This window comes from Syngnathoides biaculeatus, chromosome 3 (assembly GCF_019802595.1).
Source record: "Syngnathoides biaculeatus isolate LvHL_M chromosome 3, ASM1980259v1, whole genome shotgun sequence".
Taxonomy (NCBI): domain Eukaryota; kingdom Metazoa; phylum Chordata; class Actinopteri; order Syngnathiformes; family Syngnathidae; genus Syngnathoides; species Syngnathoides biaculeatus.
The window spans coordinates 32,530,813-32,544,642 of NC_084642.1; the positions used below are offsets into that span (position 1 = coordinate 32,530,813).

General features: G+C 45.5%; 1 protein-coding gene across 3 annotated transcripts in view; it reads right to left on the minus strand.

Annotated features, from left to right (window-relative positions):
- Positions 1-13,830, minus strand: part of dagla (diacylglycerol lipase, alpha) — a 62,287-nt gene that overhangs the window by 18,335 nt on the left and 30,122 nt on the right. For all 3 annotated transcript variants that reach the window (XM_061815443.1, XM_061815441.1, XM_061815442.1), the window contains 7 exons: positions 8,228-8,362; positions 7,876-7,953; positions 6,381-6,505; positions 5,939-6,089; positions 2,830-2,913; positions 2,348-2,425; positions 2,141-2,221 (listed from right to left, as the gene is read on the minus strand). In XM_061815443.1, coding sequence (XP_061671427.1) covers positions 2,141-2,221; positions 2,348-2,425; positions 2,830-2,913; positions 5,939-6,089; positions 6,381-6,505; positions 7,876-7,953; positions 8,228-8,362 — 732 coding nt within the window. The remainder of the gene's footprint in view (positions 1-2,140; positions 2,222-2,347; positions 2,426-2,829; positions 2,914-5,938; positions 6,090-6,380; positions 6,506-7,875; positions 7,954-8,227; positions 8,363-13,830) is intronic.

A 13,830-nucleotide genomic window follows, 5' to 3' on the forward strand; every position in this document is an offset into this window, starting at 1 on the left:
TCTGTGTCATTTCACATTTTTACAAACAACCTAAATTCTGATCTTGTTTTTCCTACTTCCCATGTATTTGTCAATTACTTTGGCCAGGGGTCAGCAACCTATGGCTCATGAGCCATACCTGGCTCTTTTGATGGTTGCATATGGCTCGCAGAGCCCTCATATCGACATACTGTAGATGTAATTTCTGTTGTGCAGGCAACGCAAATGATGCAGAGACAGTTTGTCCTGGTGGGGTTGCTATAGTCTGGTGTGGCAGGCAGTGCAAATGACGAAAACACAGTTTGTCCTAGTGGGGTTGCTGTAGTTTAGTGTGGCAGTCGATGTACGCAGGCGGAGAAGGGTTGAACGCCAATCAGGTCGGAACAAATAATTATGGAAACGCTTTTGACAAAGGTTGTTCAAAGAAACAAATATGAGGAGAACCGAAGTTTTCAACAAGAATGGACAGCCTTTGTGGAGACGGAGGGTTCTGCTGTGTGTCTAAATTCAGAGAATGGGAGTATGCCAAAGCATTCATACTTGATGTTGCCAATAAACATTTTGACAGCTTTGCATAAAGACAAGATATTGAAACGAATAAAAGACATGCCTTTGTCGGCAAGAACTGTTTGCAATCGTACCAGTATGTTGGCAAATCAAATTGAATTCTGTTCACGATTGACGGATGGAAGTCTCAACGTCTGTACGCATGAAGCTTAATCTAACAACGTATGAAACAGACTACAAAGGCATCAGCAAAAAGTGGGCAGCACCAGAAGTTGCATTAAATGGTGAAAAGTGCTTTTGTCATCATTGGTTAGCAACAGCGTAACAATGTTATTTAAAATAATTCTGAGACTTATTGTACTCTAAAAGTGTTGGTCTTACATAAAAGCGCAAATACACCTGTACTTAGTTTTTAAAATACTGTATGGCTCTTTTAAAATTACATTGTAAAACATTTGGCATTTATGGCTCTCTCAGTCGAAAGGGTTCCCGATCCCTGACTTAGGTTGTTCGCAACATCTGGTGAAATCTTCATCTCAATAGCACCTTTAGAAATATATTTAGTGAGAAAAATGATGGTGTAACATACTTATTTCAACCGCTGTACATGTACTAGTACAGGGGTGTCCAAACTACAACCTGTGGGCAATTTTCAGGGCTCCATTCATTTATTAGCCCTCCATGGTATTCATTCTATATAAAAATTGACATGGCCCGTGTTGTTCACCTGATTGATACTACTTACTTTGTACAATGGATGGTCAGGCAGGAAATTAAAAAAAAAAAAAATCTAATTCCTTACATCCTTGTTTTCCACAAGCACATAATTCGATAAGACTGACTTTGGAATTGAAATTGTTTGCTTTACTTTCAGGTCAGTTTAGTAACGATTTCTTTTATTTTGGTTCCGAATGGTCCTAGCTTGACTGCAGCACTCTACTCGAAGTTGCGTCCTGTGTGGCTGCACATATTGCACATACTGGAAACGACCACTGCTAGTGCTTCTTGGGTTTTTGCTTCACCTAGTTGTTGTTTTTCATCCATCCGTTTTCTTTCCCACTTAGCCTCACGAGGGTCGCGGGGAGTGCTGGATCCTATCCCAGCTGTCCACGGGCAGGAGGCAGGGTACACCCTGAACTGGTTGCCAGCCAATTGCAGGGCACATACAGATGAACAACCATTTCCACTCACAATCACACCTAGGGGCAATTTAGAGTGTCCAATTAATGTTGCATCTTTTTGGGATGTGGGAGTAAACCCGGAGGAATCCCACGCGGGCACGGGGAGAACATGCAAACTCCACACAGTCACGTGCCGGAATCGGACCCAGGTCCACAGAACGGTGAGGCCAACACTTTCCCAGCTATTACACCGTGCCGCCTAGTTGTTTTTTTTTTTTTTTTTTTTAAATAATGGTACCTGTAAATAGTTTTAAACATAAGAATTGCTTTGTAAATATTTACTTACAATGATGGACTAGGTTTTAGCGTGTTAACGGAAAAAAAAAAAAAATCTCAAAATGGCCCTTGCATCCTTTGAGTTTTCTGTATGTGGTCCTTGGAAGAACGTTTGGACACCCCTATACAAGTAAATCGATGTGCAGCATATCTTCATTCATTAATCATCAAGATAATGTGTGAATGTGTCCATGTACTAAGTTTCTTCCAAAAGCTTGTGACAGTATCATCTCCTGCTCCAGTTTCTTCTTAATGTACTCTGCTGAGTAAACCATCCCCTAAGAAAAGACAAAGGGAAGGATTAAATGTGGTACCACTGAGGACAAGAATTTTGCTACGTTGACCTCTTATTAAAAGATAATGAATGTAATGTCAATGTATTATAATGAAATCTCTTCTCTGACCTTGTGACCAAGCCAGGTCCCATGCTGCTCCTCCACTGGCAAACGCTCAGAGTCTCCTGTCAAATCAGTCAAGGCATCCTGATGCAACACACAAGAAAACACATCAGAATATGCAGGGAATACACATGGCTAAAACAAATAATTACTCCAAGCCTCATGCAGTCTGTGCTCAAATGAAAATGGAAACTTATAGCATGAGAAGCTTTTGAGATGAGCAGTTTGTCATGTTACACGGCTGTGACTCATCTCTGACGATTCAATTGTAACCTCAAATACTTCAGTGCAAGATTCCCTTCAGAGTTATGTAAACAATGAACATGATATTTATATCTGACTGCTGCATTTGTACTAAGCATGAACAGTGTGGGAGTTTGTAAAATCTGCCTTGAATCTTATTGGGGGTAAATGGATGAGCGTAGATGGGAGCAACAAACAAGAGTTGGGATATGATGAAATTGTTGCTACACAAAATTGAAGTTCACCTTCAGTGATAATGTTCCTCTGATACTGATAACCACCTTCTTCTTTTCATGATCCACTGCCACAAAAAAGGGAGTCTCATAAACCTGGATAGAAGACGGATAGAAGAGAGGAATAACTGGATAATAGCAGAGAATTACAGCAAGGATAAATAGAGGATGACGGAACTGTCATGTTACAGATGCCGTTTTGTGTTCTTGAAACTGATCATGTGCAGCAAAGTACCAGGATTGTAAAAACACCAAAAAGAAAAATGGATACACATTCATTCTGGATCCGTTGACTCAGGGTTTAAGAACAACCCTACATACCTGTCTGTGTATGTTCACAATAACATCTCCATCTGTTATGGCTGGTGTAAAACTGAATTATTGCCTGCACAATATCTTTTAGAATGCATGCTGAAAGTTGAATGATGCTCCCAAACAGTTTCAAGGTTAATGTTATGTTGCTCCCTATATTTAAAATACAAAATTAGCTTTTTGTGCACTGTATTGTCTGTGCTGTCATCCTTGATGAGGCTGTAACAAGGTGGAATTTTAACATTACACACAGTCTCATCCTGCACTTTCTACTTTGGTTTCAGACCAGACCTTTCGCGGTTGAAAAAGAGAAAATCTCATCCATTTTCACCGCTTTTTCTTCTATTATTGACATATTCCGACAGCCATTGCATCTTAAAATAACATCATTTCCTTTTTTTATTTTTGCCATTATTATCGAGGCTAAACATAACCAGCATGTTTAGCTTGTTTTCCCTCGACATTGCCCTTACTGTGCTAACTAAAGCAACAATGGTGGGCGGTACATAAGGTTGCTGTCATTTTAAACAATGTTGATGGGTTGCTTAAGTACTGTAACATCTGTACTTATGAGTGTACACTCCTAATTATAGAATGACATCCTTTTAAGAGCGAAGGGGGCCGGCGTAAGGTGAACTAGGCGGAAGAGTGAGTGGCCGAGCAGCAGCTCATTGTTAGAGAGTTTGGTGTGCTGTCGCAGTGTTCAATTAAAAGCGTCTAAAAGAACCCAGTGGCTACTCAGTTTCCTTTTTTACCGTCTGTATGTGAATCGTCCCATTGGATGTAGCAAACTGTCATCTGTCACTCATTGAATCACATTGAAAATGCCACAAACTAAATAGCTGTATGTTATACTTTCAATTTGGGTTGGATTTTTATTTTGTGCGCAACGCAGAATGTCTGTACGCAGAGACCACATCAGCAGTGTTCAATTTTGCACACTCCCAGTTTAGAGGGAACATTGATAATGAACCTAGTTTTTCCCATCAGTTTTTGGGACTGCATGTACTCAGCTTCATGAGATGGTGATAAATCAAGGTGAGAGTTAAGAGATGGGATGGAGTTAAAGCAAGGGTACTCAGTTGAAAAGTTGTAATGCCACATGTATTAATGCAAATGCAAAGTTTGTGATGTTTGGAAAAAGACAGCATGCTTGTTCATTCAACAATGCACTGTAGAGGAGAGCAAGACATTTTCAACACTATCAATAATTTGAAATAACGTGCCCACGTGGGAAGTGACCAAGAGTATCGATTATGAAAATATATGAGACCAGACCAAATTTGAACATCAGAGGTTTTGGCCCAATGCCACCAAATACATTGTGGCCCCATGCAACAGTCAAATATGCTGCCACTTTTGTGAGACACCTGTCCATAAACTACAGTCTTGATAATTCAAAGAATCATGAGATGACTACAACTCTGTCTCAATTTGAGCCAGTAAAAAAATCTGAATATATCCACAACAAATCTCCAATCTAATAGTCATTCCATAGGCTGCGTTCACACAAGGTTTGGAGCACAGACACGTACGAAGGGATCATTGAATGTGAGCATGTTAATGTTCTTACCCAAGTGTTTTACTGCTAAGACTGATTTGTCACTCCACAGAATTTGTTTCCACTGCGACAGTCTAGTGATGGCATACTTTACATTTTTCCATCCAGTGAGTAGCATTGTGTTTGAACTAGGGCTTTTATGCAGCTGCTGGGCCATGGAAACATCAGTCATGAATCCCTTGGCACACTGTTTTAGTGCCAATGTTAATGGCAGACGAAGTTTGGAACTTGGCAGTTGAGTTAGCAGAGCAGTGGAAACTTACACACCATGCACCTCAGCCTGCTTTGACCCTGGTCTTAAACCTTACGATAGAATCTACTGTCCATGCCTGAGTTGTGCAGCTCCTAGACATCATGTTATGGTGTTATGTTTTGTTAAAATGTTTGGTTTACAATGGGTAATATAATGTCTACCACAGGGGTCACCAACCTTTTGGCAAGTGAGAACTGAGCAATGTGAAGAGCTACAAGTGTGATACACACTTCTGGAATGACACATTTGCTCAAATGAATGATATTCATCCATCCATCCATTTTGTTAGCCGCTTATCCTCACAAGGGTCGCAGGGAGTGTTGGAGCCTATCCCAACTGTCAACGGGCAAGAGGCAGGGTACACCCTGAACTGGTTGCCAGTCAATCGCAGGGCACATAGACACAAACAGGCGCACTCACAACCAAACCTAGGGGCAATTTAGAGTGTCCAATTAATGTTGCATGTTTTTGGGATGTGGGAGGAAACCGAGTGCCCAGAGAAAACCCACAAAGGCATGGGGAGAACATGTAAACTACACATAGGGAGGGCTGGGATTGAACTCTGGACCTCAGAACTGTCAGGCCAACACTTTCCAGCTGCGCCACCATGTCGCCTGAATGATATTCATCTATGTGAAAAGACTGATCATGTCAATAATTTGTTGCAATAATCAATGATGTAAGAAAGTTGAAAAACTATTTCCTAAAGTTTTACATTTTAAAATGATCCCTCCTACAACATTCCTAGGAAATCACAATATCTCATCACTGGATAAAAGGCCTGTCCATGGGGGGTACACCTGTGGGCGCCCCCAAAAGGTACCACACTCAAATTCAGAGAATGTTTCAGATGGCGCATTAGTTCACAAATGTTTGTCAAGATATAGTCCATGGGTAGATGCTTCTTTTTAATAATCTGCCCCACAAAAAAAACACTTAGTTTAATTGAGGAAGTGTGCAAACACCTGCAACTGCTTTAACAGGAAAATACTCACCGCATCATGACAGGAAGTGTAGACTATGTGAATTTGCTTCAGATCCCTGTCCAAGAATTGTCTACGTATAGCCAAAACGTTACAACCGCAACAATTGTCCTCCTCCACTGTCACTGACTGGGACAAACGTGAGCCAGAAACTGATGTGCAGCTGAGGGAGGAAGAAGGGAAAACAGAAAAGAGGACATACAAAGATCAGAAAACATTAAGTGGGCACAAAAGGAACTGACATTTAATTTATGTAAACTACATTATCCTATTCCATTCTGTGTAAGAGTGTGTGATTAGTTCAACACTGCTTGTAGTAAGTAGATGCACTACAGTCTCAATGGATTACCACCTAGCTTAGTGTTGATCCATGTGAAAAGCACCTTACTGAAGTGCCGCAAAAGACATAAACCAAACTGGTCAAAATTGCACAGAAGCATATTTGAGTGCTTACGGGCAGGTGCTAACGAGGCGGCAGAGTCCGCAAGCTGGTTTCCTCATCAGGTACATGGGCCAACCATATGCAGCGAGAGCAAAGAGCATATAGTAGCACACTTCTTTGTACATGCCCATCTCAGTCTGGGATAGGAGAATACAGATGCACACATTAGTCACAAAAACAACAAAAAAAATATCACATTCAGCATAAGAAAACAATAGGTGAATAAATCAGACGCTATGTATGTGTGTATGTCACACACGGCCACAAAAACAGAGTCTACGCGTCAATTCTATTCAGAGAATGTGAGTAATAGTTAAGTATATGAGTAATATGCCACATTTACTCAGTTGATGTAATCAAGTAACATTTTAGAAGATTAGTTTGAATGAACCATAGTTTTTACTTCACTATGTTAAGGACAATCAATACTTTTACTCTGTTACAATGATCAACATGTTGCTCACTTCTTTTATTTATCCATGACTGCAAGGTGCGTTATATTTTTAGACTGCATCCTAAACTTTCACATAGGGCGCAGTTGTGCCAATCCAACGTGATTACTAGTGTCATTAGACTCCAATTCACCAATCAGACAGCACAAAGCAGTCACACGACTGCACACAAAGCCTTGGTAAATGGATTCAACTTACAGTATATAGCGGTTTATCTACACCATCACATTGCCCAAACTGCTTTGCAAAGCAAACATACACCAATGGGCAACTGCCGCCATGCAAGGTGCTGCCAGGCCACGGGATTTGAAATTGTGAACTTGGTCACTGCATGACTTATTCCACCCACTGTAAAACAGCTTTCATGAGCCAATTGATATGACACACATTTTGAACTAAAAAAAATGCCACAGAAGTGTTTACAGACAGAAAAAGTTTACATGGCAGTGTCGTTTTGCATCAGTGCAAACATTGATATCTTAGCCCATTTCTAACTTGAAAAAAAAAAACACCTTGGAATATTTTTCAGATATTTCTCTTGCTTTGGCAATAAGTCTGGCAGCATTTGCCCAATTTTATGATTATAATTAATTGTAAAATGCGCTTTTGGGGTATACGTCCTTTTAATCTCAATTTCTCTCTCTCTCTCCCATACACAATCAATAAATCTGCTCAGCAAAAAGTCACATTTGTGAATAAAGCAAATAATGATTCTGTAGGGCCCAATGTACAGTATGTGTTGTTGGTTTCTGAGCACTTCAAAACTGAAATGGTGGCATGGGTGTGTGGACTCCCACATATTAATTTTTATTTTACCACTAGGGTTGCAAGCATGCTGGAGCCCATCAGTACATTCTAACTGATCACCAGCCAATCACAGAGCACATACAAACAACCATTCGCATTCACACCTACAGGCAATTTGGACTCTTCAATTAACCTGGTATGTACGTTTTTGGTGAATGGGAGGAAATGGAGTACTCTGAGAAAATCCATACAGACGTCTGCTTTGGTTTAATCTCGTCATCATATACAGTTCATATGTAAGGACTCACCGAGTTCTTCAAGTCCAGATATCTAGTGTTCCGAGTAACAGGCATCCCAGAAAGGAAGGCTAAAATATCATTGTTTGCCTGTGGAGGAGAAACCAATGAATGAATGAATAAAGCATTAAAAGGGACATACAATATTATGAAAAAAAAAAGACTTTTTAACCTTCTTGTATTGTTTATCTGGCAACTTGTATGTTGCATGTGGTACATAAATATAAGGGCACACAACATGAGCTGAATGTAGTGTTGACGCTATGATTGAAAATACACTCAATGCTTTTTTTTTAACTGATGATGAGAAAAAAAAAGCACAATAATTTTCCTTTAAAACACACCTATAACAATGTTGTAATACCTGGTCCAGAATAGATGATCTTTTAGACCTCTGTGTCTGACGCAGGAGTACCAAGCCAGCGATGATATCACTAGGTACAATGTCCAAGTCTCTGAAGAACTCTGCAAAAAGGCTTGCCACCTCTGAATATGCATCCTGCAGAGGACAGCAGGGTATGTCAGGGTACCCTGTGCTAGAAATCTATGAGACTTAAAAATGGATATTAGGGGTTCAGAGTTTACAACTGAGTTCAGTTCCCACAGCTGCAATCTAACCCAAATTTGTACACAAGTGGAAACGCGCCATAGTCTATGACTAACACTGTAGGAAAGTTATAACAGTAGATATTAATGTGAAAAACAAATCTAGGGACCAAGGCAATAAATATTAAACAATGAACTGACGTCTTAACTTGACAGTCTTAATAGTGTCACACAGGCATAATTTATTGAGGATGTGAAGAAGTAGAATACAGTCTTCTTTTCCTTTCGGCTTGTCCCGTTAGGGGTCGCCACAGCGTGTCATCTTTTGCCATCTTAGCCTATCTCCTGCATTTTCCTCTCTAACCCCAACTCCCCTCAAGTCTTCCCTCACCACATCCATAAACCTTCTCTTTGGTCTTCCTCTCACCCTTTTGCCTGGCAGCTCCATCCTCAGCACCCTACCACCAATATACTCATTCTCTCGCCTCTGAACATGTCCAAACCATCGAAGTCTGCTCTTTCGAACCTTGTCAGCAAAACATCCAACTTTGGCTGTCCCTCTAATGAGCTCATTTCTAATCCTATCCAGCCTGCTCACTCCGAGCGAGAACCTCAGCATCTTCATTTCTGCTCCCTCCAGTTCTGCTTCCTGTTGTTTCTTCAGTGCCACCATCTCTAATCCGTACATCATGGCCGGCCTCACCACTGTTTGGTAAACTTTGCCCTTCATCCTAGCAGAGACTCTTCTGTCACATAACACACCAGACACCTTTTGCCAGCTGTTCCAACTTGCTTGGATCCGTTTCTTCACTTCCTTACCACACTCACCATTGCTCTGGATTGTTGACCCTAAATATTTGAAGTCGTCCACCCTCGCTAGCTCTTCTCCCTGTAGCCTCACTCTTCCCCATCCACTTTTCTCATTCACGCACTTATATTCTGTTTTACTTTGGCTAATCTTCATTCCTCTCCTTTCCAGTGCATGTCTCCATCTTTCTAATTGTTCCTCTGCATGCTCCCTGCTTTCACTGCATATCACAATATCATCTGCGAACATCATGGTCCAATACAGTGAGAAAGCTAAATTAATGTTGAAGGAAAACTCCAGCAGTCGTGATGGTAAGAAGAGAATACATGCCTATGAGTAACGTTGGGTGTTCTATTTATATGTACTGTATATGTTCCTGCCTTCTATGCAGGCGGCATGGAGTGAATTCCTGACCAGTGCCCCAGTACCAACTCACGGCAGGTCACATCAGAATTTTTAAAAATGGGTTACAGCAGAAATCCTACCAAAAAAAATTAATGCAAGTTACTAGCTGTGTTGACCCCTGATAGGACAAAGTGCAACAACATCTGTGCCTATGCCCAAGTATACATGCTAAAGTCAGATGGTTTGTTTGATGGTGTGCAATGACTGTAGTAGATGTGCTAATTTACAGTGCGGAAAATAAGCATTTAAACACTCTGCGTGTTTGCAAGTTCTCCCACTTTAAAATCGTGGAGAAGTCTGAAATTTTCATCCATGGTGCATGTCCACTGAGAGAGATATAATCTAAAAAACCAAAAGGAAAAATTCAGAAATCAGAAGGTATGATTTATTAAAAATAACTTAGTTGTATGTTACTGCTGCAAATAAGTATTTGAACACCTGTGAAAGTCTGTGTTAATATTTGGTACAGTAGTCTTTGTTTGCAATTAGTGAGGTCAAATGTTTCCTGTAGCTTTCCCACTGGGTTTGGACACACTGCATCAGGGATTTTGGCTCATTCCTCCACACAGATCTTCTCTACAAGGTGTCCCATAAGTCTCCATACATGGGAAAAACAAAAATTTCTTAATATTACATAATAAGCTCTATTGCTTCCATAAAATGTTGACTGTACATCTTCGACCACATGTTTGTTGATCCAACACACTTCCTGTTTTTTTTTTTTTTTTTTTTTTTTTAACGTGACCAAGTTTTGACACATTGTCGTCGTATGTGTTACTCATCCTATGTTTTCTGTTAAATGCACACAACCATACAACTCCTTGCTGAACTACCCATCAGGATGATTTCAATCTGTTGTTCTTTATTCAAAAGCATTCTTCGGGTTATCTGAAAAAAACAAATACATGTTAGAACCATATATGTATGGAACGTATTATGTCTCCTTTGTATGGAGTCTTATGGGACACCCTGTAGATCAGCTAGGTTTCTGGGCTATCGCGGAGAAACACGTAGTTTGAGCTCCCTCCAAAGATTTTCTATTGGGTTTAGGTCTGGAGATTGCCTTGCCCACTCCAGAATGTCACGACCCATCAGAACGAGAGGTGGACCCAAATGCAGGAACTCGGAAGACGCAAGGTAGTTCAAGAAGAGACACGTTTATTGTATGCAGAGTTCGGGGATCGAGCAGGCAGTCCAGTGCACGGGGAAACAACGCAGGCAGAAGTGTCAAGGAGTCAGGCTTACAAGGTTGGTCAGAGAACGGACGGAGGTCGGTACACACACGTTCAGTCAGGAATACGAGGGTGCTGGAACGGGACAAAAAGCTCAGCGAACTGGCCCAGGACCAGTCGTCACCGGGTCCCATCTATACAGGGGATGATCAGCCCGCATGAGGAGCAGGTGTGCGCCTCCCAATCAGCGCAGCCGCGCGGGCACCTGCACAGCTCATGCTGAAGCGGCAGGATCATGACAGTACCCCCCCCCTCAAAGGCACGGCTCCCAGACGTGCCTAAACGAAAAAACAGACAATAACACAGGCAGGGGTGGGCGGAAGGAGGTCCGGAGGAGGGCACGCCCCCCTCTGAACCCCAGACTGGTGGCCATCCAGGCCACCAAACACGAGGCGTCCGGGCGGACAGGTCAGGAGGACGACCCGGACGCCAAGCACCAGGGTCCCCACGGGGCGATTCGGGCGGACGACCTCTGTGAGGAACCAAACGGCGAGGCAGGAACCAGAACGAGGGAGGCCACTGCTCCGGACGAAAACCTCCCACGCCGTCGTTGCAAGACGACCAGGGATTGGTCGCCAATGAGGCCAGGTCCTGAAGCGGCTGGGCGAACTCAGGAGCGAAGAAGATGATGGAGAGCAGGACCAGAGCCATGACTGCCACCCCGAAGTCTCTCCAGCTCCTGGGTGGCTCCACAGAACTCCCCAGCGCCTGCGCCGCCTCCTGGACAGCAACGTGAGAAGGCGGCGCCAGTACCGCCCCCCCCTGGACAGCAACATGAGAAGGCGGCGCCAGTACCGCCCCCTCCTGGACAGCAACGTGAGAAGGCGGCGCCATCGCCGCCCCCTCCTGGACAGCAACGTGAGAAGGCGGCGCCATCGCCGCCCCCTCCTGGACAGCAACGTGAGAAGGCGGCGCCATCGCCGCCCCCTCCTGGACAGCAACTTGAGAAGGCGGCGCCATCGCCGTCCCCTCCTGGACAGCAACTTGAGAAGGCGGCGCCATCGCCGCCCCCTCCTGGACAGCAACTTGAGAAGGCGGCGCCATCGCCGCCCCCTCCTGGACAGCAACGTGAGAAGGCGGCGCCATCGCCGCCCCCTCCTGGACAGCAACGTGAGAAGGCGGCGCCATCGCCGCCCCCTCCTGGACAGCAACTTGAGAAGGCGGCGCCATCGCCGTCCCCTCCTGGACAGCAACTTGAGAAGGCGGCGCCATCGCCGCCCCCTCCTGGACAGCAACTTGAGAAGGCGGCGCCATCGCCGCCCCCTCCTGGACAGCAACTTGAGAAGGCAGCAGCAGCATCACCAACTCCACCTCCTCCTGGACGGGAGCGTGAGGCGGCTGGGGAACTGTCGCCACCTCCTGGACAGGAACGTGAGGGCGTGCCCGTCGCCGACAGAGCAGGAACGGGGAGCGACCGCGGGCCGGTCGCCGACAGAGCAGGAGTGTGGAGCGTCCGCGGACCAGTCGCCACTGCCACTCCAGAGCACGGACGAGAAGCGGCTGTGGAGACGTCGCCACCTCCTGGACAGCAACGTGAGGCGGCGTCGGGTCGGTCCCCACGTGAGCTTGCACTGCATCCGTTGAAACGGCAAAGTGGGCGTGGCGCGGTGGCGAATCCGTTTCCAGGGCAACGTGAACCTGAGTAGGCGGAGAGTCAGTCGAAACTGACACGTGGGCGTGTCTCGGAAGCGGGTCAGTTCCGACTGCCGCGTGAGCTCTGCTCGGAACCGCCAAAACCTCGACGTGGGAATGGCGAGGAGGCGGGTCAGTCTCCACAGCTACGTGCACTTGGCAAGGTGGCGAGTCTGTTCCCACTGTGGCGTGCACTTGGCAAGGGGGCGGGTCGGTTTCCACGGCAACGTGAACCTGAGTCACCAGTGAGTCCGTCGCCGTTGCGACGTCAGCGAAGCTCGGCTGGATCGCCAATCCTTGCCGGACCTGGGCCGTGAGAGCCGCCAATTCGGCGCTCTGCCGCTCTATCTCTGCCCGCATTTCACGGTAGAACGCCTCGGGATTTGGCGACTCCTCCTCCCTCTGGGCTGGAAGCTTCGCCACCAGGTGCGGGTCTGCGGGTCTCACCGTTGCCGGCGAGGAGTGGGAGGACGGTGTCTTCGTTGCCGCGCAGCGAGAGACACCAGGGAGCGCCCGGCCGGGGCATCTCCTCTGGCCGCCACGCGGAGGTCCCGGGTAGATGGCCAATCGGGTTCCCTCGTACCGATTAGTGTACTTGGATCTACCGGGCGAAGTCGCTCGGGTGCTGGAAACGCGGGGAGGCGGCGCAAACTGACTGGGGTGAAAGATCGGACGAGCAGATTCATATTCAAATTCGTCGGAGTCGTACTCAGGCAGCCGGTCATACAAATCGTGGTCCTCCTCATAATCCGAAAAGTCAGAGTCCAGAAGAATATGAGGAGCCGGACGGGTCGTGTTGGGGACGTATTCATACCTCGCTGGCGGAGCGTAAGACATGGAAGTGGAGGACATCAGGGAGCCTACCCGGATTGGGCAAGCTTGGTCCTCCGGCAAACGGTCCACCTCTCGTTCTGATGGGTCGTGACAGAACGAACTGGCCACTTCAAATGCAGGAACTCGGAAGACGCAAGGTAGTTCAAGAAGAGACACGTTTATTATATGCAGAGTTCAGGGATCGAGCAGGCAGTCTGGTGCACGGGGAAACAACGCAGGCAGAAGTGTCAAGGAGTCAGGCTTACAAGGTTGGTCAGAGAACGGACGGAGGTCGGTACACACAGGTTCAGTCAGGAATACGAGGGTGCTGGAACGGGACATAAAGCTCAGCGAACTGGCCCAGGACCAGTCGTCACCGGGTCCTATCTATACAGGGGATAATCAGCCCGCATGAGGAGCAGGTGTGCGCCTCCCAATCAGCGCAGCCGCGCGGGCACCTGCACAGCTCATGCTGAAGCGGCAGGATCATGACACAGAACCCTGATATGCTTTTTACGGAGCCACTCCTTG